This window comes from Aricia agestis, chromosome 11 (assembly GCF_905147365.1).
Source record: "Aricia agestis chromosome 11, ilAriAges1.1, whole genome shotgun sequence".
NCBI lineage: Eukaryota > Metazoa > Arthropoda > Insecta > Lepidoptera > Lycaenidae > Aricia > Aricia agestis.
The window spans coordinates 13423483-13447245 of NC_056416.1; the positions used below are offsets into that span (position 1 = coordinate 13423483).

The 23763-nt window shown below is 37.4% G+C and overlaps 2 protein-coding genes across 3 annotated transcripts; one reads left to right on the forward strand and one right to left on the reverse strand.

Moving 5' to 3' along the window:
• Positions 1-452: 452 nt before the first annotated feature.
• On the forward strand, positions 453-21886 carry LOC121732034 (phosphatidylinositol 4,5-bisphosphate 3-kinase catalytic subunit delta isoform). Of its 2 annotated transcripts, XM_042121787.1 has the most exons (19): positions 453-563; positions 719-968; positions 1235-1466; positions 1597-1829; positions 4200-4446; positions 4750-4925; positions 5857-6072; positions 6732-6934; positions 7475-7666; positions 11206-11412; positions 11736-11879; positions 12398-12522; positions 13393-13537; positions 14303-14491; positions 14943-15085; positions 18260-18411; positions 18575-18751; positions 20252-20371; positions 20564-21886. In XM_042121787.1, exons 2-19 carry the CDS (start codon positions 822-824, stop codon positions 20684-20686), a joined length of 3171 nt encoding a protein of 1056 aa, XP_041977721.1. In that variant the 5' UTR covers positions 453-563; positions 719-821; the 3' UTR covers positions 20687-21886. The 2 variants fall into 2 exon arrangements, with proteins under 2 accessions (XP_041977721.1, XP_041977720.1); XM_042121786.1 differs by having other exon boundaries at positions 453-968.
• LOC121732044 (leucine-rich repeat-containing protein 23-like) lies at positions 1829-4033 on the reverse strand. The gene is made up of 4 exons (XM_042121809.1): positions 3801-4033; positions 2654-3251; positions 2303-2466; positions 1829-2097 (listed from the first exon to the last, which is right to left on the reverse strand). The coding sequence occupies exons 1-4, from the start codon at positions 4025-4027 to the stop codon at positions 1983-1985; spliced, it is 1104 nt and encodes a 367-aa protein (XP_041977743.1). The 5' UTR covers positions 4028-4033; the 3' UTR covers positions 1829-1982.
• Positions 21887-23763: the final 1877 nt, after the last annotated feature.

Here is a 23763-nt window from a genome sequence, read left to right on the forward strand (position 1 = left end):
CCCTTTCAAATCAATCTAAGAAAAATGGGATGATGATAATGAATTTTTAATTTCTTCACTTTCTTGACGGACTATACGTGCTTGCCGCCAAGCTGTCTGATCGTCTATGAACCCCTTAAGCCGTAAGGCGGCTAATACCATTGCCATTTGCCCACATCACACATGCCATGATGCCACAACAGCACAAGCAAGCTATACTGCGGCAGTGTACATTTTTGGCAAATTTAATTTAGACCTCACGATTGAATTCATAAGGTCTAAATTAAATTTGCCAAAAATTCAACTTATTGCACTTATCGTAAGGACGGTAGTACAGCCCACAAGCGTGAAGCAACAAGTCGAATTTAATCTAGGACATCACTAGCAATAAGCATAGACAAATTAACCAATAAAATGCCATAGGCCAAAGTCAGGCCAAAGAGGCCAATAGTCAATAGTCATAGACAATTCATTCACTTGCCTCAATTATTGCACGTAATCTTTCTATTTACTATTACAAAATAAATCATTTATTTGAATTAAATAAAGCAATAACACTAGAAATGTAAGCTGCTATCAAAAAGGTAAAATGCTACGGTTTTCTGAGAATTACTAAACAGTTGTGTACAGTGACAGTTTTAGTTCGAATGGCGATTTACCCCATCAAAATACCAGGAAATGCAGTGATTCAACATCGCGGCTTTGCCTAATCGATGATGTTTATCGAATTTATTTGCAGGCGGCAATAATGCTTCACTCAGTGTGTGTTGGACGTTCGCAAATAATGATTTAGGATGATCGTAATCACAATATTTACATAGAGTGTCAAAAAAATCTAAACAATGGTTCCTGCTCCGAGCTGTCCCAATACATGGGACTATTGGACGGCCACGCCGTCAGACTATGTGGAGCTGACGTGCCTGATGCCCAACTCCATATATCTCCCACTCACTGTGAGTTGGGATGCAACACTACAGGATGTAAAAGAGGTTAGTATTAGTTAATACTCGTTCAGGCTGTGAGTCACCCATCAAGACATTGTTTTGCTCAAGAGAACTGGGTCAGACTATTGTGTAACATACCAACAGATAAGGGGTTTGTTATAGAAACTCACTAAACTGTTTATTGTGACAATCACATGCACTTACAGTGATACAAACAATGACATTGATATATAATATGAATTGTGTTTAGAATGAGAGTGGAAAAAAATGAGGAAAAATAAATAAATGTTCAACAATGTTCTTTTTTTTAGGAGCTATGGGATCTTGCAGCCAAACTACCTCTATTTGGTATGCTGCATGAGATGTCTGGATATGTATTCCAATTTATAAACTCATTGGCTGTACCAGAAGAGGTTGATGATGAGAATAAGCGTGTGAGAGACATCAGACCGGTGTTCGGAGTGCTGATCATAATAGAAAGATCTATAGAGAGGCCGGGGGAGCATTTACTGAACAACCAAATTAGTCATTTAATTGGAAAAGGTCAGTATTTGTTAACTAGCCTTATAGGCACTTAGAAAATATTCAAAAGAGTATAATTCACCTTCATTACAAATAATTTATTTGAACTAGAGCTTTTGTGTATTTTTAAAATCTGTTTTTTTTGTTTTAGGTTTAAATGAATTTGACAGTTTACGGAGTTCAGAGGTGAATGACTTTCGTGTGAGAATGAGGTATTTAGCAGAGGAGAGTTTGATAAAGCGCATGCAGAGCACTAGACTGGAAAAGCTACGTTACCACTGCCCACCGAGACTTGCCGATCGTCCCACTGTACCCAAGACACTTATTAGTCATCTAAATAATAATAATAATTTTATATTAAATACTAAAGTTCCAAATACTGAGGTAAATATTTATTTTTTACATTTTTTACTATGGGCTCCCACACATATCTGCGACACACATATCGCAAATATCTGCTACAAAACTCATATAAAAATTAACATTATGATGTGATGCTAATTTGCAGTTATGTGTGGGAACCATATTTTTAAGAATTTAAGGCATGTTTAGAGACTTTTCTTCACTTGTTAGTTCTTCTTCACCCTCTGATTCCTCTTCATTCACTTCTTCCTCTTCAATCCATTCTTTCAGTAAATTGTTTGCTTCAGTTCTAAAAGTTTTGTGAGATAAAGATTAAAACATTGGTCACCAAAATTGTAGACATCTTTTTATGGAAGGTGATGATGGTTATAGCTTGTCACTTGTGTAACAATTTAAAGTTTATTACATAAGATAAGTGACACACCACACCCATTTTACTTCAATAACAAAACTAAAGTAAACTATAATATATTAATGTCATATAAGAATGTTACCTTTCTTCTGCGGTAACTATGCCCTTATTAATTCTCTTCAGTCGAGGAAGAGTAGCTAGGATCTCTACCCTCAATTCACCGTCTTCTTCAACCTCGGCATCATCATCTATGGCCCCCATGATTGGACAACCTCTCAATATTATTGTATCTAGGCTTTCCAATACCTAAAATTATGATTGAATATGCTTAAATTGAATATAAAATTCAGACTTTCTTGCACAAATCTGGATTATTAGTGATCTTTTGTACAATTTCTATTCATTTTATTACAATAGTTTATGTATTATATATAATACTAATAGTATATAATACAACTCAGATGGTGCAAGCACATAAAATAATGTTACCTACTCTCAATTTCTTAATTTGTTTATGTGTCATCACTTTACAGTCACGAAGGTTCACATACTGTAGTTTTTTCATGTCCGGCTCAAAACCATTTAAAAGTTTTATTGGATTATCTCTCACATGGAGTATTCTTAGATTCACTAATTTTCCTATACCTTCAAGGCTTCTTATTTTGTTTCCAGCCAGGTATAGGCTGTCCATGTTTACAAAATCTAAGTCAGATAGATCACTGATGAAGTTGTATCTGAAATCTAATACTTTTATTGTCTCCATTCTTTTGTTAAATTCAATTTTTTCAATTTTATTATAACCAGCCTCCAAGGTGCATAGTTCAGGTTGATAAACATCATTTACTGATGTTATTTCATTGTTATTTAGTATCATCACTTGCATGTACTTCATAGGTTTTAATGCAGCAGATTGTAGCAAATTTTTATCTGCATGTATGAGAACAAGATATGGTAGAGTAGTTATTACTTGCAAGCTGTCTAAAGTTAGAAAGTTGTCAGAAACGTCCACGTAAAGCAGATGTTTAAATGCGCATATTGCTGAAATATCGGTTAATTTCATTCCTGTGCATTTAGCTTTCAAATAAGTGTACCTGTGAACATATCTTTATATTAGGGGAATAGCCTGATTGGTCATAGGAAATTACACACATTTATTCTAAATACATTTGTCCAGCAACAAAAATTAGCTGTTAATTCAAACCTAAATTCACTGTTTTAAGGTCTCTGTTACTTATAATGTTGGATATGACTTTATTTGTTATTTTGTGTAATACCTGCATTCTGCATCTAGCACTAATCATGGAATAAGGTCCCTTCTTTCTACTTGACACTACCAAAACGACACCACCGGACGGCTAACTAAGAAACTATGTAACATCACTAATAGTTGGTGGTGTCATATAGACTAGAGATTCCATATGACACCACCGGATGGCTTGAACTTAATTGGGGTCTTCATATCAACAACTAAGCAACTATGTAACAACACTAATAGTTGGTGGTGTCATATAGACTAGAGATTCCATATGACACCACCGGTGGTGTCATTTGGTTAGAGATTCCATATGACACCACCGGTGGTGTCGTTTGGTGGTGTCGTTTGGTGGTGTGTCGATAAGGTGTAGTTCTAGCTATAATACCCATCTCCATCTGCTGTTTTCCCTAGTAAACTAAGACGGACACTGACTTCAGACCCATGCAACTTTCTTTCTGGATACTCTAACTTTACACTTTGCTCCGAAACCTCACTGTCTTCTTCCTTCAATGTTTCTTCAGATTTTTTCTCATCCTCTTCTATTATAGGCTCAATTTGAGGCTCGATTGTATTATCGTCAATATTATGTAGATCAATATTAGATTTCAACATTGTGGAATTTTTGTCATTCACAATTGGAATGACAATGTTTTGAGTGACAATAGTTGGCATCATAAACTTATAATATACTGGTTGGCATTGTCTTATTTATTTTTCATAAAATTCGTTCGCCTATCGTTGTAAAAAAAGTAAATATTTGAAAATAGAACATTTTTTTTTTCAGTTTACATTCTCGTCAAACGTGCACGTGAATATAACGCCGCAGCAGCACATCGAGACTATTCTACGGAAGAAAGCCAACTCGCTGAACATGCGCGGGGAAAACCCTCGCAACTATGTGCTCAAAGTGTGCGGCAGGGAGGAATACTTGCTGGGCGACCATCCTCTAATACAGTACCTATATATCCAGGAGATACTGGCTAAGGATCTAGTCCCGCAAGTCATGACTGTCAGCATGGATAAAGTATCACGTAAGTTATCTAATATTCATACTTCTATTCAAGATATGCAAGTTTACTGTCTGTATAATACAGAATGAAACTTGCATATCTTGTATAAAAGACAATGAATAATTCACGTCTAAATCACTGAAGTGATTAACATGAAGTTTGTTATAAATTATTAAAGTCACAGAAAATAATATAGAATAATGTTTTAAACTATGTAAGTACTGAATACTGTACTGTTTCCTAAGTATTTCACGTATTTATACTAGGCAAAAATTTTAGTTACAATGGTTTAAAATTAAAGTTACAATGTTTTTTTTTTTGCAGTAACCAGCGAAACTCAAAACTACCTATTACCTGAGAGAAGAAGACTTACATCAGAACAGTCAAATACTATAAGAAAGAAGAAGAATAACGAGTCGTCATGGAATATAGAGAAGAATTACTCATGTACAGTTCGAACTGTGGGTGGACTGAACGTGGATCCAGGAAGACTGGTTGAGGTAAATATTTTACTGTACTTATTACATATAAAGTTTAAGGCAAGCAATTTCACGGCAACAGGAGGACTTTAAAATTGATTTTTATTTACGGCTAGATGACTTTTACCGCGCGATAACCGGGTTTACTTTTTCTCCCGGTGTTTACCGGGATAAAAAGTATAAGTCCTTTAACTTGGCTCAAACTATCTTTATACTAAATTTCAGCAAAATCGGTTCGGAGTTTTGGGCGTGAAGAGGTAACAGTAAAACAGACATAATATATTTTTTCATTTATAATATTAGTATGGATGTATAGATGCGATACGATTGTATGCGATGTAGATGCGATTTTTGACGTGGGAGCTGACGCTTTGGCACGCCGGCTCGACCGGAGAAATACCACGTTCTCACAGAAAACCGGCGTGAAACAGCGCTTGCGCTGTGTTTCGCCGAGTGAGTGAGTTTACCGGAGGCCCAATCCCCTACCCTATTCCCTTCCCTACCCTATACCCTTCCCTTCCCTACCCTTCCCTATTACCCTATTCCCTCTTAAAAGGCCGGCAACGCACCTGCAGCTCTTCTGATGCTGCGAGTGTCCATGGGCGACGGAAGTTGCTTTCCATCAGGTGACCCGTTTGCTCGTTTACCCCTTATTACATAAAAAAAAACATTGATTTGCGTTCGAATTGCTGCTGCACTGGGTTGCGTGGCGCGACGATGTAAGAGCATCGGCTCTGCATTTTTAGATAATATGCAATATAGTTTTATCTTAAATATAAATAGCCACTTCGAGTTTTGGCGTAAGCTATCGTATCAAGATATGATGACACATAATGTTAAGTAAAGATTGACACATAATATCCCAAAATCCTAATATTAATTATTGTTTCATATTATAAAAAATTTAAACACATTCTAAATTTTAATAATTCATTTATTCGTTTTATTTCAGGTGGTCTGTCAGGCCGGTATCTACCATGGGGGCAAATCACTATGTGAGCCGCAAAAAACAAAAGTCACCACTGTGTCTAAAGAAGGCGAGGCACAGTGGGACGAGGAGCTAACGTTTCCCATCAAAGTGTGTAACGTGCCGCGAATGGCACGACTCTGTTTCGTTATATACGAGATATCTAAAGCCAAGAACAAGAGAAGAGGGAAGGATAGTAAGGTAAGTTTTATAATTCTATCTGTTACTCCCAAGTATAAATATAAAATACAGCTTACATTTAAATATCTCTCATTATTATTTTTATCGCTAGTTGGCTTCATTTGTGCACTACAATATTGCTATCTTGTATAAACAATAGCAATGTTTTCGAGTGAAAGAGATAGGAAATCAATGAACGTTAAATACGTTACGTATGTTACGTACGGCGGGGCTAAAATGGTCGCTTTGAAGAATCATATTATGAATCATGTTATGATTCATTGTTTGAAAATCGCAAAATGCAAGTTCGCTTACAATTCATATTTAGTAATTAGTACTAATTTGACATTTGTCAGTTTGACAGTTTTGACAATTCATTTGCTGAATTGATTGAGAGGAATTGCTAAATGTGACCATTTTAGCCCCGCTGTACTTCGCGACCGGATATTAGGAGCTGATAAATTTTATGAAAAATGCATTTAAATAATGCGAAAATTATATCTGTCTGTTGATTTTGCTAAATAATCTTACATTAATTATTAATTTTCGATATTGATTCGATACAGTCCCACTGTTACAAAACTACAAAACTTAGCGACCGGATTTAATTATTCAATAATAATAGTTTAGGAAGAACATAATATAATACCAGTGATTTTAAACATTTTCTCGTAATTCAGGATGCAATAAACCGTCTAGCGTGGGCGAACACCATGATATTCGACTACAAGGAGCAGTTGCGTACGGACGGTGTCACTCTATTCATGTGGACGCACGTCGCGGATGGCACGCAGGGCGACGACTTGCTGCTACATCCGTTAGGAACGGTCGTCTCTAACCCCAACTCGGATGAGTGTGCGGCGCTGCAAGTGCGGTTTTCAAAGTGAGTAGACAATACTTTATGGGGCTGCTTCACCATTTACTGATAAGCATCGGATAGGCTAGGCTATCCACAAGATAGACTCAGATAGAGTTGTAGATAAGTTGTGGATTGTGAAGAGCTAGATAAGTTGTGGATAGGTTATCTAGCACCTATCCGTAAGTGGTGAAGCAGCCCCTAAGAGTAGTTGCTTTACGTAGAAGATAAGTCCGTGTGAATCGTGCGTTTTCCCGCGTTAATATGTAATTTTGTTTCGGCATAGAGCCAAATATTATCGAAGTTAGAACAATGGTTCCGGAACCTATCCAATGCAATGAAACAAATATTTGCTTTTCATAATATCAGATTAACAAACAAACATTAGGTATTGTGAGTAGGAACAAACACTTTCGAAGTTTTCTTCGGTTTGAATTCAGCTCTGAGCACGTAAAAGTGCGTACGGTACGCATTGCGTACGCTCGCACTATATTATGCAATTCTAGAGTTGTTTTAAATCACAACTTGTAGTAGCTGTTACTTAAATAATAATACATTTTTTCACAGCTATGACTGTCAGTACCCGATCCTATTTCCAAACCAAGAGCTAGTGAAGGCTTACGGCGAGCAGCTAGAGAACGGGACATCGGAAGCCATGTCGCGACTCAGCGAGGACTTTGAGAAACTGTGCATCACTGCGGAGAAGGACCCCATGTATGAGATGCACGAACAGGAGAAGAAGGATATATGGGCTTCCAGGTGTGTACAACATTTTTTACAAGTTTAAATACTACAGCATTGACATGATTTTTTTAACTCAAATTACAAACTGTATTGACTCTCTTCCTTTATCGTGTATCCTAAAAAGAAGAAGGTCTTTATCAATTTATTTCTTCACATTTAACTTATTTTGATGAAATTTGCGCTTGTCTTTTTATGCACACATGTAATAAATTAATTAAAAATTAAAAAACCCCGACGGAAAAAAATGGCAGGCATAATATTTTATGATTTATGAATTAATGTTAAACTTGGTGCGACATGCCTCCGACTGCTTACGAGTTTCATGTCAGGATAAATAGAAGGTTACATAGAAAAATGTAGAAGAAGAAAGTGGATTATAAAACGCAGTTGGAGGCATAATATTTTATGATTTATGAATTAATGTTAAACTTGGTGCGACATGCCTCCGACTGATTTTATAATCCACTTTCTTCTTCTACATTTTTCTATGTAACCTTCTATTTATCCTGGCATGAAACTCGTAAGCAAGAGTAGTATCAATTAAAACATGGATTCGATGCCTCCGGCAGAATTAGGTCTTGTTTAGTTCTTTATAGTTAAGTAACATTTTTTGCAGTCGGGGTTTTTTGATTTTTAATTAATTTATTTTCGACTTTTTAGTTGTAGCCATCTTAACTATTTCGACAATCAATCTAATACAAAATTGAAAAACTACCGTGCTGATATTTCTAAGTGTACCTACAATACGTTATAATACGAGGGCTGCTATTTATGTATCCGGAACTGGCCACTTACAAGAACAATATTTAAAAAGTAATTACAACATTTGAAAATAGAACTCTTTGGTTGAAGAATACATTTTGTTTCATGTGACTGTCAATTATTTTTCCATTGTGGCGTCATTTTGAAAATTGCGTGTCTTCATTTGCCATGGATTTAACGCGTGAACATTTTCGTGCAATGATTTACTACGATTTTCGGCGTGGGCTAAATCAACAACAGTGCTTTATTCAGCTCACCGCAACTTTTGGAGATGAAGCACCATCAAAAACCACTGTTTATCACTGGTACAGTGAGTTTAATCGTGGGCGGTCTATGCTCACGGATGAAAATAAAGAAGGTCGCCCAAAAACAGCTGTTGTCCCACAAAATATAGATGCTGTGCGGGAACTACTAATGCGTGATCGTCATGTTACATATCGCGAGATAGAGGCGTCCTTAGGCATAAGTATGACGAGCATACATAAGATATTACACGAACATTTGGCTGTAAAAAAAATATGTTCGCGTTGGATTCCGCACAACTTGACAATCGATCAAAAACGGGCTCGTGTCGATTGGTGCAAAAAAATGATAAAAAAATACAACCGTGGTACGTCAAAAGCCGTTTATAATATCTACACAGGTGATGAATCTTGGATCTATGCATATGACCCCGAAACTAAACAACAGTCAACGGTGTGGGTGTTCCAAGATGAGCCGAAACCAACAAAAGTTACTCGTGCAAAAAGTACTTTGAAGCAAATGGTCGCCTGTTTTTTTGGAATTAATGGACATGTGGCTACAGTGCCATTAGAGAATCGTAAAACGGTTAATTCTGAATGGTATACGACCATTTGTTTACCAGAAGTCTTTGAAGAAATAAGAAAGGACAACCGACAACGCAGAATCATATTACATCACGACAATGCTAGCTGTCACACCTCAGCTGAAACAACTGAGTTTTTGGAGGGTCAAAAGATCGAATTGACTGGTCATCCGCCGTACAGCCCTGATTTGGCACCTAACGATTTCTTTTTATTTCCATACGCGAAGAACAAATTACGTGGTCAACGTTTTTCGAGCCGCGAAGAGGCTGTTGATGCGTTCAAAATGCACGTTTTGGAGATACCTCAATCAGAATGGAAAAAGTGCTATGAAAATTGGTTCCAGCGTATGCAAAAGTGTGTCGATCATCGCGGCGAATATTTTGAAAAGCAATAAAACCATATTAAATGATATATGTTTGTTTCTTTTTTTAATTCCGGATACATAAATAGCAGCCCTCGTAGGTACATAGGTTTGGTACTGTTTCAATGTATGTTTCTAGTTTTAAGTACCAAATCATTGTTTTTTTAAAACTTTGTCATTGAATTTTCATCTTGTTTCAGTAATGTAAGTTAATTTTTAATTAAGTATGTATTTATCCATGCAGGCGGATTTTGGTTTTTTCTTATTTTATTACTAGCGGTTGGCCGCGGCTCCGCCCGCGTGGATGTCGGTGAGCGCTGCAAAAAGCATACCCAGGAAAGACTCGGTCAGCAAAATTATTCCCAGGTCAATTCACAGACTCCAACACTGACATCGACGACGCAGTTAATATACGCAGGCTTGCACCCTGCACAGATTGTCTTCCTCCCGCACGCGCTCCCGCCTTGGTGACGCCAACTATCGTAATATTTTAATTTCGCCATAATTTCAAAACCAAATGTCTAATTTTATTCATTCAAAGACCAAATATTATGTACCATCGAGGAAGTTGATCCCTATGCAATTTACAGACCAACGTTATTTGGTCGATTATGTCAATTCAATGTTAATTGTGATCTGTCAGCTGGGTTTGACGTAACGCAACCAAACTACTTAGGTCCCCGATTTGCATAGGAATCAACTTCTCTGATAGTACATAAACTGTAATTAGTGATGGAATAATTATTTTTGGTAATAATGAAAAGAATGAGTAAAATAAACGCGTTTAAATGTAGTGCAAAAATATTCAAGATTTTTAAATAAAAAAATGGTTATTGTGCCTTACTCGACATAGATACGTATAGTGTGTCGCGAACTTTTTTGTAGATATTTATAAGTTCTACAAATACTTAGAACATTTTATGGTTCTATCCTTTATAGTTTAGGCAGCGTATGTAAAATAAGTAACTTTTCTGGTTGATTTTTACACCTTGCGTCCGAAGAATCCAAATATCTTACCCTATTTTTTCCAAAATAAAATTCAGCCTATGTTCAGCAAAAATAATGTAGAATTCCAATGGTAAAAGAATTTTTCAAATCGGTCCAGTAGTTTCGGAGCCAAACAAACAAAAAATCAAATCTTTCCACTTTATAATATTAGTGTAGATTTATCGTTCCATTTAATATTAAAACTGCAAGTTATATGCATATTTAGAATCAGTGTTTAAAATCCTTTATTTTGATACCCCACTCGATATGCTTGGTAGATTTTTTTTTATCTCACAATATGGCGTCAAACATCTGCCATTTTGGTTTTTTTAAATGTCACCTATCTAAGAACACTTGGGTCATTAAGACAAATCTAACGATACCTCAATTGCGAAAATCCGTTTAGCGGTTCTGGAGATACAAGGTAATAAAGAATATTACAAACATACAAGATACGCGCCAAACACATAACCCTCCTGGCAGTCGGGTAATAAAAAGTAGCTTCACAGACGAAGACAGTGTACCTTGAATAGGCTGTGTAAATATCCTTTTAAGTAAGGAGGTTTAATATTGTTACTTAGCAAAAACTTTATTTATTTATGTATTTATTTTCCCAGAGAATTCTTCCGCACGCGCGCCCCCCACCTGCTACCCAAACTACTCTCGTGCGTGGAGTGGACGGAGCGCGCGGACGCGGCGCGCGTCGCCCGCACGCTCGCGCTGTGGCCACGCCTACGTGTGGAGGCGGCGCTCGAGCTCCTCGACTACGCGTACGCCGACGCCGCAGTGAGAAGCTTCGCAGTAGACTGTCTGTCTACTATCAGGTATGTTTATTGATATTCTGTGGATTTTTGTCATTTGTCTTTAACACGTGTCAACCTTACTAATCTGGGGGCTAAAGTAATGTCTAAATGATAATAAATGTAAAAGACTGTTGCTTCACTTGCACACTAATATTTTGCTTACTCATTTCCACTGAAAAAGTGCGACACTCTGATTGAAAGAGACAATATATGAAGTTGTATGACTAGTAATAGTTGTTATCTGTGTGGTTTTGTTACTAATCGTCCTAAATACGTTTTTAACTATATGTGTGGATAGGAAGCCGAGTGTAACGTATTTTTGCTAACAAAACATGTTATTCCAGTGACGAGGACCTCCTACTATATTTGCTGCAGCTAGTCCAGGCGTTGAAACACGAGTCCTACCTCATGTGTGATCTCTCCGTGTTCCTGCTGCAACGCGCATTCAACAACATGACCATCGGACACTACCTGTTCTGGCATCTCAGGTGAGTGTCAATGCTAGAGAGGGAAAGAGAAAGAAATAGAGAAATGTTTTCTCTATTTCTTTCTCTTTCCCTCTAACCTCTCTTTCCCTCTATAACTTATTGACTAAATTTTTCTGTCTTACGGTTGAGTAAAGTCTTCTTAAAAAAGCACATTCCACCCCTCGTACTTTGACACACTCGCTTTGATGCGTTATTTAATTTTATATTGTCAGGCATATCACTCCAGCAGGCTTATCCCAGCCACAGTTGAAATGCGAAAGCATAGAAACGCTGACAGTTTATGCTGACAAACTGACAGCTTTCCTTTGTTTTTCCATCACTTTGTCTACTTTACCGTAAGTCCTTTCAATAGCGGCCATGCTAAGCCTGCAGTTAAAGATTGTTCGTGTCTCGAGGATTTGTCAAAAATATATAATAAGAGGATTTCTAAAAAATAAATATAATAAATAATCGGCGGTCGAGCGCGGAGTATAGGTCTGTCGACCGTATAACTATCTATTAATATTTACTGTTCTTAGGTCGGAGATGCACGTGCCGTCAGTGTCGGTGCGTTTCGGTCTGGTGCTGGAGGCGTACTGCCGCGGCTGCCAGGACCACATCACCAGCCTCATGCGACAGATCACCTGTCTCGACAAACTCAAGTGTAAGTATTGGCCGGAATTAATATGAAAACCGGCGTCAAGCTTGCGCTATGTTTCGCCGAGTGAGTGAATTTACCGGAGGCCCAATCCCCTACCCTTTTCCCTTTCCTACCCTCTCCTATTTCCTTCCCTACCCTCCCCATATTCCCTTCCCTACCCTCCCCTATTATCTTTTAAAAGGCCGGCAACGCACCTGCAGCTCTTCTGATGCTGCGAGTGTCCATGGGCGACGGAAGTTGCTTTCTATCAGGTTACCCGTTTGCTCGTTTGCCCCCCTTATTTCATTTAAAAAAATATATAAATGAAGTCAATACTAAGATAGACTACAGTCACGATGTAGACCTACTTCGAGACTACAGTCACGACTCACGATGTAGACCGACTTGAACACTGTACAATCACGAAGTAGGGCATTTGTCGATTGACTTTTATTGTAAACTAGCTGTCCCGGTGAACTTCGTGTCACAGGTCACTTTTAAACCTTCCCTGGACTTCTATGAATATTTCAAGACTAAAATCAGCCCAATCCGTTCAACCGTTCTCAAGTTTTGCGCTTAGCAACTCATTCAGCGACTCTACTACTAAAATATATTAGAACGATTCGTCTCGACGAAACAACTTATTGTATGTATCCCTGTATCTAAGACGCAGTGTCGACACAATAACGCACCATGCTCATGCTGAAACAATACCGCTCCTCTAGAGATGCGCCGCCACAAAGGTTTCGGCCAATTAGAGCATTTTTTCATATAATAAACGATAATGTAAAGTGACGCAGCATTGAGGCTGTGACGATGGAACTGTACACAACATATCAAAGCTTCTAGTAGTATTTTTTGAAAATGATAGAGCTTATCAATATGTTTCTCCAGGGGCGAGTCAATGCGTGCGCAAGAAGAAGGAGATATCGAAGGCGCGCGCGGCGCTGCAACAGCATTTACAGGAGCAGCACTGCGTTGAGACGTTAAGAGACTTCGCCTCGCCACTCATACCCAGCCTGCTCTGTAAACGTATCAAGTGAGTAACGTGCATAAAAAACGTCAAGAATATGTCAAATTTTTTTCTAATAATTACTGAGGTTATCCATAAGAACGTAAATATGTTTGAGAATAACATCTTCTAGTTAGATAAGTCATTTGAACAAAAAAATAAATGTGCTCGAAAGAAAAACTGTTAATAGTTTTTCTTTCGAGCACATTTATTTTTTGTTTCAAATGAATCCATATCCATACTAATATTATAAATGCGAAAGTGTGTCTGTCTGTCTGTCTGTCTGTCTGTCTGTCTGTTACCTCTTCACGCTCGAATCGCTGAACCGATTTTGCTGAAATTTGGCATGGAGATACTTTGAGTCCCGAGAAAGGACATAGGATATTTTTATCCCGGACAAATGTACGGTTCCCGCGCGATAAACGAATTTTGGCGCAACGGAGTTGCGGGTGTCATCTAGTTACATAATATATTTTTGCTTTGTGTACATTTAAGAAATTAAAAAGTAGCAATATCGTAGTGTCATCCCTTTTTTCTTAGATTGATTTGAAAGGGATGATTTTACGATATTGCTACTTTTTAATTTCTTCACTTTCTTGACAGACTATATTTTTTTTGTCCTAACGTCTTTATAATACTATGCATGCAAAATTAAAAGTGTTGCAATCAAATTTACGACTTGCCTTCCTATGACAAGAGTTTTATCTGTTCACAACAGTGGTCATTTGAAAAGTTTTTGCCAAGCACCAAAAGGTCATTGTAGGCCTTTACCAAGATAACCATTTTTTGCAGACCGGAGCGGTGTAGAGTGATGGACAGCAAGATGCGGCCCCTACTGTTGGAGTTCGAGAATGTAGACCCGACCGGCTCTGACATCCGCATCATACTGAAGATAGGAGATGATCTGAGACAGGATATGTTCACGTTGCAGATGCTTAGAATCATGGATAGACTGTGGAAGAACGCTGGATATGACTTTAGGTAGGTCAGAGAACAGTTCACGTACGTACGAACACGAGCGTACACGCACGTAAGCGTACACGTACGTACACAAGTACGTAGGTACGCACGGATTTCAACAGATCGCTTTTAAAAAATACGAATGTATAATACGTATAACCGATAACTTACACTAACATATTATGTGTGGTTCTGTAAAATTACATAATTTCTTTGATTTGAATTCAAGAAACCTATCTTTAAAACGTTTTATGAAATAGTAAGTACAGTAGAATTATACAGACATATTCATTATGTTATGACTACGTTAAACACGGTGGCTATTAACAAGGTGTCGCACTGTATACAGGGTGCAATTAAACCTATCTTGCTATTTTTTTAGGCCTTAGGTATCATTAGGAGTCCGCAAGGTTTAATGGCACCATGTATAGTATTAAATTATTATTAATAATTATAAACTTATTACATACAGACTGAACCCGTACAACTGCATATCTATGGAGTACGCCGTGGGCATGATCGAGGTTGTGGACGACGCGGAGACGGTCGCCAACATACAGAAGCAGAGCGCGCTCTTCAACGCCGCATCCACTATATCGAAGGCCAATTTGTTCCGTAAGTAAATTTATGTACTTATTGTTAAGAGTAACACCCTAACTCCTAAGACCTTAGTGATATAATAATAGTAAATATTTTAATAAATTATTGCATTGGCTCCTATGAATAATAAAAAATAAGGAAAAGTAACTATGTCAAAAAACATATTGTTCTACAATACTTCTCAAAAAAATGTACCTTAGGTATACATTTCAATAGGGACCGTGCAAAAACTATAGAGGTCGTCGTAATTCGACAGCAGCGACACGATGCGAGTAAAAGAAGTAACTTGTGAGTGACTTTGGCTTCGCATTCTCTTTGACCCCGGCTAGTTTATAAGTGTTTTTTATATGTTTTAGACTATAAAATGATTTAATACTTACACTCCCAAGTTGCCACATGCGGCCGCGAGACCAACAACAGATTTCCAAGAATCCGCGATCGAAGGATTAAAGTAAAAGGCTAGATGACGCCCGCAACTCCGTTGCGCCAAAAATCATTTATCTCGCGAGAACCGTACATCTTCCCGGAATAAAAAGTATCCTATGTCCTTTCCCGGGGCTCAAAGTAAATCCATACCAAATTTCAGCAAAATTGGTTCAGAGGTTTGGGCGTGAAGTGCTAACAGACGTCTACACTTTCGCATTTATAATATTGAGTATGGATGAGTTTCTAACCGTAAACAAAGAACGAAAGCGTGAATAAAAATGTTTAAAGCTTATCTAGTTATCTAAGAAAATATCTGAAAAAGTAATTACTTAGTAGCATCCGTCAGCATAGAAAGTAAAAACTTGATAAATATTGCAATAAAATAATGAAGATGCAAAATATTTATAATAATTACTGAAAATGCTTGTGGATTAATAAAATAAAACAAGTGCACTAAAATAAATGCTTTTATTTCATCAACCTTCTGCGATTCGCTCGATACCATCTTTACAACTTTTGTCTGTCACTATTTTTAACTAGTGTACCTCTTCAGTGCAAACACTATATAAGTATTCTTTAAATAACACACAAAGACTGCACTATTAATAGTTTTCCTACTTTAAGAATCATCCTTTTGAGAACCAACACTTTGACAAGATGGTTCAAGATAAACACTATTACGGAGTACTATTTTATATTATATTCTGTGCCTCAGTGTTGAATTCCTGGCAGGACTTCTCCAAATTATCCTTACTTTTGATGCAACTTGTTGCATTCTAGTTGATGTCTTTGAAATTCTTTTTTAAAAGAGTTAATTTTATTTTCTTCTCCAGGAAAAATTGTAGGTAGGTATATTATATGCCGGGTGTACAGGATTTTCCGATCTTGGCCAATTAAATGAGCGGTGCATAGGTACGTAAAATTTAGATGGAACTTGGAAGCCAGTTTGGATGTTTACTGAAAGAAGCAACGGTTATAGGTTACGTTCATATTGTGTTCATCTAAATGAATTTACGGTTATAATCTACAAAATTCAGTGTTTTTACTATTCTACACATAACATTCATGGAAATTTTTAAATACTTACATATGTTTTACCGGCTTTTATCCATTTCTTTCGTTTTTCAATAAGCCATGGCATGTGAATACTTTTGGCAGGAAAATAGTAAAATTTTAGATCGTTCGATTTGCCTTTATTTTTCTTGTATGTATTAGAACATCCGGGAATACAACAATGCTTGAAAATACTCAAATTTCTCAAGAAATCCTTTAATTTTCCGTAGCTTGACTTGAGCTTGTCAATAAAATTTTCGTAAAAGTTTCGGCTACTCGTCACTAGTGGCAGTGTCATCGCTCTGCACCGTCCCTATACATTTGCAATATTTATGTGGCCTTGAGCGGTTAGCCTGACGTTACATGACAGTTCGAAAGGAACCAAATAAAACGGTAATCGTATGGGGGTTACGTTTCCTTAGTTTTTATTATTCGTAGATTGGCTCATACGTATGCAAAGTTTCGAATTAATTGGACTATAACTGGAGATATAAATCGTGCTCAAAGATAGCCTATGCTAATAAAGGCGTGTTAAAGATCAACTACACCAAGTATACAGACGTTTTGTCCGTTATCATAGAAACGTGGCTTGACAGACAAGGACACAACATTATACTTATATCGTGTAATCTAATATATAAAATTCTCGTGTCACAATATTAGATACCGAAACGGCTTTACTGATTTTAACCAAATTATATATGCATATTCAGTGGGTCTGAGAATCGGCTACTGGGTACCTTTAATATTGATAAGTGCATTTGTTGAATAAATAATCGTAAATTATTACAACTCGAGACTGACGGCGACCATTGTTTGTGCGACGGGATAGCGATGGACGTTGCCATGGTGACATACTTATTTAGTCACCTCAATAAAATAATAGTGGCGAAATACTTTATATGGCAAAGAAACGTTTGCCGGGATAGCTAGTTTTTTAATAATATTACTGTCCGTTTACCAAAATTGGCGTTAGTACAGACGATAATATTACAACCCGGTCTACTGATATATTGAGTATTGACCGGGTTGTAACATACTACATAGATCGGCAGAAATAAAAGTCCTAAATAAATTATTAAAACCTAAGTGTGGACCCTGGACTGGTCAGCGGGATCGACAGAGCCTCGCCCTTTCCCAAGCATTTCACATATTCCTCTGGTTGGCATCTGATAGATTCGACACAGAACGATATCTCTTCAATACCCTAGAAACTCCACCCAGCTTGAGTGACCCCTCTCCACCAAGCTAATGTCACAACATCTAAAGACAAAGAGTGGAGCAGCATAATATCTTAGGAAATCTAAAAATGTCGGATCTACTGGCCGCCACACCGGAACCACACCGTTCAAAACATTATTATTATTATGCAATTTATAAAACAAAAATATATATAAGTATGTATATATATTATATATTTATTGTTATTAGTTATTACATATATAAGTATTATATTATTATATTCTATTATATATAAAAAAAAGAAAGAAAAAAAATGTCCATGGCGTGATGGACTACAATTATTACAATTATTAATGATATTATTTCAATTATCCTTGGTGCGAAAAACAATACAAAGATAGCAAAAAGAGGATATGGGCGCAGAGCCCATAGACGGCCCTAAATTAAATAAATAAAAAAAAAACAAACATACTATTGGGTCAAAAAACTAGAAGTTTTAACACTACAAAATATTGTTTCTTTGTACAGAATGGCTGCGCAAACAGAACCCGGGTGAGGACGCGTTCAACAAAGCGGTGGAGGAGTTCACAATGAGCTGTGCGGGCTACTGCGTCGCTACCTACGTGTTGGGTATAGCGGACAGACATCCCGACAATATCATGGTCAAGAAGACTGGTCAGGTGAGTACAGGGTTTAAACCTAGCTTCTGTTACTTTTTACATGTGTTAAATTAAGGCTAACAGAGCATAATATTTCACCGGAAATGTCGTGCTCAATCCCTTTGTCTAATTGAACCATCAATGCCGAAGATTATTTATTAATTATTGGATATTTTTTTCGCAGCTATTCCACATAGACTTCGGTCATTTCCTCGGCCACTTCAAGCAGAAGTACGGGTTTAAGCGCGAGCGCGTGCCGTTTGTTCTGACCCACGACTTCATACACGTCATCAATAAAGGTCAACGCGGCGGCGTCAGCGAGCAGCTCGACTTTAAGATCTTCCGAGAGCTGTGCGAGACGGTCAGTACTGCCTACATATACCTACCTACAATCTACATACACAAATAAGTGTTTGTACGCATGCACGCACGTGTATGAACGTGTACGCATATTTACGCATACATGTACGTTCTTTTGTACAATCGAAAAATTTGATTCATTGGCAGTTGACGGACCTACGTCATTTGATTAGATTGTCAATTCAATGGCAACTGTGGTCTGTCGGCTGGGTTTGACATAACGCGACCAAATTATACAGGTCCGTCATCTGCCTATGAATCGACTTCTCTGGTAGTACGTGCGTGAACGAAACACGTCAAGTACGCGTGTCTTTATTTGCGTACAAGCAAGCGCTGTCACATACACGCACGTGCATACACATAATTACGCACCAACGCCCAAGCCCAATTTATTTCATATATATACTATATACTTTAATATTATAAATGTTAAAGTGTGTCTGTCTGTCCGTCTGTCTGTCTGTCTGTCTGTCTGTCTGTTACTGCTTCATGCTTAAATCGCTGAACCGATTTTGCTGAAATTTGGCATGGAGGTAGTTTGAGTCCCGAGAAAGGCCATAGGATAGATTTTATCCCGGAAGAATGTAAATGTGATAAATTAATTTAGGCGCAACGGGGTTGCGGGCGTTATGTAGTCAACTTTACTATCATCCGTACTTCCATACTAATATTACAAATGCGAAAGTGTGTCTGTCTGTCCGTCTGTCTGTCTGTTTGGCTGTCTGTTTGTCTGTTACCTCTTCACGCTTAAATCGCTTAACCGATTTTGCAGAAATTTGGCATGGAGATACTTGAGTCCCGAGAAAGGACATAGGATAGTTTTTATCCCGGAAAAATGTACGGTTCCCGCGCGATAATCCTCCTCCTCCTCTAGTAATTTATATGGCAAAAAAGGCCGGGTGGACGGGTCCGCCGCATAACCATGCCATAGCACTGAGTCACACGCACTACTCATAATATTATAGTACTTATTTTATATTATATTTTCATATTAATTATTGTAAGTATCTTATAATTTTATAGAAATCCATATATTATATTTATATATAAAATAATATTTTGTATGTAATGTATGTTACAATGTATTGCTGAGTGCTTATCCGTCCCTGTTTTCAGATGACGGTTTACTAGGAACCACATAATACCAGGCACTGTGGTGTACGTCACGGTGATACGCCTGAGTGGTGTCCTTTTTGGCCGTAGACATGACAATGCACTACTTGTACCGTTCTTCATGATATTATTATGCTATTATTTTTGTAATTATTTTTCTTTTATTTTTCTTTATGTATTGTAATGTGTTTTGTCTTTTGGTAGTGTAATGTGATGTCTTATGTTAAATAAACGTTATTATTATTATTATTATAAAACAACGTTTGCCGGGTCAGCTAGTAACAATATAAAATTTCCCAAATGTTTCAGCTAGTGTATGGGCACATCGTAAGTCACATAAACTCTGATGATGTTTCTGTATTGGTAATATGTTTATTTGTACCAACAGGCATTCAAGATACTCCGCAAGCACGGGCACCTGATACTGTCGCTGTTCTCCATGATGATCTCCACCGGCCTGCCCGAGCTCAGCTCCGAGAAGGACCTGCAGTATCTCAGGGAGACCTTGGTAAATATCTTGCGCCATACTTAAACTCAATTTTGTTGTAATATAACCCTAATGGAAAAGTTTTACCAAGACTCAAGTGATTATGAAATTTTTTAAACATTAATCAAGTTAACTCAAAACAACTCAAAAGTATATTTTAATATGGTGTATTACAACTGTTATTATCACTAATCAATATACATTGATTACCAGGTAATGGATTTATCAGAGGAGAAAGCAATGGAGCACTTTCGTCTCAAATTTATTGAGGCAGTGAAGAATTCTTGGACGGCGTCGTTCAACTGGGCTCTCCATAACTTCGATAAGAATAACTGACAGTGACCGAGCCGGCGGCTGCGGAGGCAGCCGTCCAAACACACGCCGCAGACCCTGTAAGACGTAGTGGAATTCAGATAAAGATACATGGCGGTCGTATATTGTTCTCGCTAGTATGCTATATGTGTGAGGGAGCAAGCATGACGGTGTAATGTTTACTTGTTGGCTTCCTCGCGCATAAAAGGAAGAAAGCACGATGTCATAACGTTTTCTCGCTCGTTATTATAAGTTTGGGAGATGTAACGTTCGCTTTATGAGCGAGTAAGAGTGACTTCCAACCGCTATTGATGTATTTTCTTTATCTGAATGAGTCACTTCGCTTCCGGTGTATCTTCCAAAAGTTGGGATTTTCAATTACATGCGAAACTTGAAGTTGGTGCCTCGTTGTTTACATGTTTAAGTAACATTAATTAGCGTATTTAAGTGCTAAAGTAAATAACTGTGTACCATTAAAATGTAATTGAAATGTACGCAAAGTGCGTATGCGTATACGTGCAGCGTGCGTGCGTAGAAGGTGTAGTGTGAAGTAGCGAAATGTGACAGTGACCGTTTGTTGAATTTCTCACTGGTTTAATATGAAACGTTTAACGTTCTTGCGATCATGTTGTAAAATTATGTATCAATTTATATAGAGGAAATTCCAAATTATACATTTATAGCTTATTCGACATGTTTATTCACTATATTTATTAGAAAAATATAATAACGTATATCTATTAAATCCATATGAAATCATAATTAACAATATAGTTGTAGGACCGGTTGTAGATTCTAAAACGTCATTTATTGCAACTGTATGCCTCACGTAGACGGGCGGATAGAAACTTAGGAGTAATTTCGTTGCTAGGTCACTGAACGAGCTAGGTAGTGAATGGGGCTCGCGTTGAGTATTCGTCATCGTTGGGCGGCGGCGGCCGTCGGCTGTGATATCGCGAGGCGCGACCATGTTCTGTCACTTGCTTTGTTTCATATTCAATGTCATAATAGACTGTTTGCACACTGACGCAAACCGCAGAAAAGGGTTTAAAAAACAGTATCCAGGGGCCCTAAAACGAAACCGTATTGAGACTCAAATGAACGAATTGGAATGCCCCGTCCCACTCTAACAAACGTGAAATTACGTTGTTAGAATGAAACGCGGCATTCCGATTCGATCGTTTGTGTCTCAAAACGGTTTCATTGTAGGCCTCCTGATTCAGGGAAAAGTTAATACAACTTTGATTCAGGTCAAATTCTACCAAACAGCAGAATTCTAAGAATTCTACCAAATAGTCTCTAACGCCTCTAGTCCACCGACGCTGCGAACTGCGAAACAGCGGCGAACCGATTTACTGTCTCATCTGCCACACGACAGAGCGTTATATTGCATCTCGCTCTATTGATGTTTCGCAGAGATTTCGCAGTTCGCAGCTACGGTGGACTAGAGGCGTTAACCCTCAAACAAATTTATTCACTTTGGAGTCGACCAATCAGAACGTGTTTGACGTTGGTTTGACATTTTATGAATGTACCATAAAAATAACATACATTATTCGATGCACTCTCGTCGCCCGCCAAATCAAAACTGTATTCATTCAAATTCATTCCTTTTTATATTGCGCTCTATTTTTCTGCGTTTCACGGTGTTCGTGTGCAAACAGCCTTAATCGGTCCACACTAACGCAAATTGCGATTACGGATTTTCGTTACTGTGACCGGTGAATTGTTTCGTTGTATTTTTGACGAGCCTAGAAATAAATTTTTGGAAGACTGATTGTATAATAAGTCTAGGCTCTAGATGGGGAGAAATTGACAACGCAGACTTACAGATTTCTTTATTTTTTTTATATTTTACTATGTAATTTTGTTGAAGATGATATGAAAGAAATTTTCTTTAATTTCTGATTTTTTAAATCAATTAAAAATATTCTATTTTTATTTTACAGTAAGTCTGAGTTGTCAGTTTGTGGCGTGTTTAGATATAGGTGAATACTCGTATTATTTATAAGGAGTGTGTAAAATATAAGGGGAGTAGTCGCCGCCGCCCACTACTAGGTAATGCTCTCACATAGGCTAAAGTTCTGTCACGAATAAAAAGATGTATAATGGCCTATTAGCTATCCCTTTCTCACACGATGCTATCTAGTTTCCTCGCGCGATAGAACGAGTGAGCATTTTTATGGGGGAAAGAGACAAACGATAGGTCAATGTATTATTTAGTGACAGACAAAAGCCAGCGTATCGGATATTTCTCTAGGATGTAGCAGTATTATATTGTAAGGATGCTTAGTGAATATTGTTACTTCGGGCTACCTCATGGTGGCGTGTACTGTACCAAACGCACGTATTGAAAGATTACATTAAAATTATGCTTTTTAAATTTATTGTCAGTCAGTAAGCTGATGATGAAATGAAATATATTTATTACAAGAATATAGTACATAACATAGGTCTTCAAATTATAAAATACTGTTCTAAACATTCTGCCATCCAGGTGGCGTGCAAAAGTAAAAAAAAACATAAAATAATTGAGAATTAATTTATAGAATCACAAAATTACAGACAGACTGGTCGTGTATTTAAGATTCAATAAAAAACTAAGGGCCTGCTTCACCACTTCCTAATAAGGCTATCCACCAATTAACTTGACATATCAAGTATGGAGAATCTGTCAAAAATGTTGTGAATAGCCTATTAGGCACTATATCAGAAAGTGGTGAAACAGGCCCTAAATCTATTTTCAATTTGACAACAGACTTCAACCATAAATAAAAGAGTACAATTCGTGTGTATAGGCTTGTCAATCAAAATCTCCTAGTGTGTGTGTTGTAGTGTGTGTAATGTTTTATTTGTTAAAAAAATGTATGATAAAAGCATAATTCCAAAACAATATTAGCTCGATGCACTCCTTCACCATACAACTATAACCGTGCAAAATTTCATTCACCTACGTTTCTGCATTTTTCGTCACAAGGGATACAAAGTTTTTCGCTCACGTATTAATATATAGATAAGTAATCAAATGATAAAGCCATTTTCAATTATTATAATTCATATATTCTTGGATAATATAAAAACTTTTTTCTGTTAACCACTTT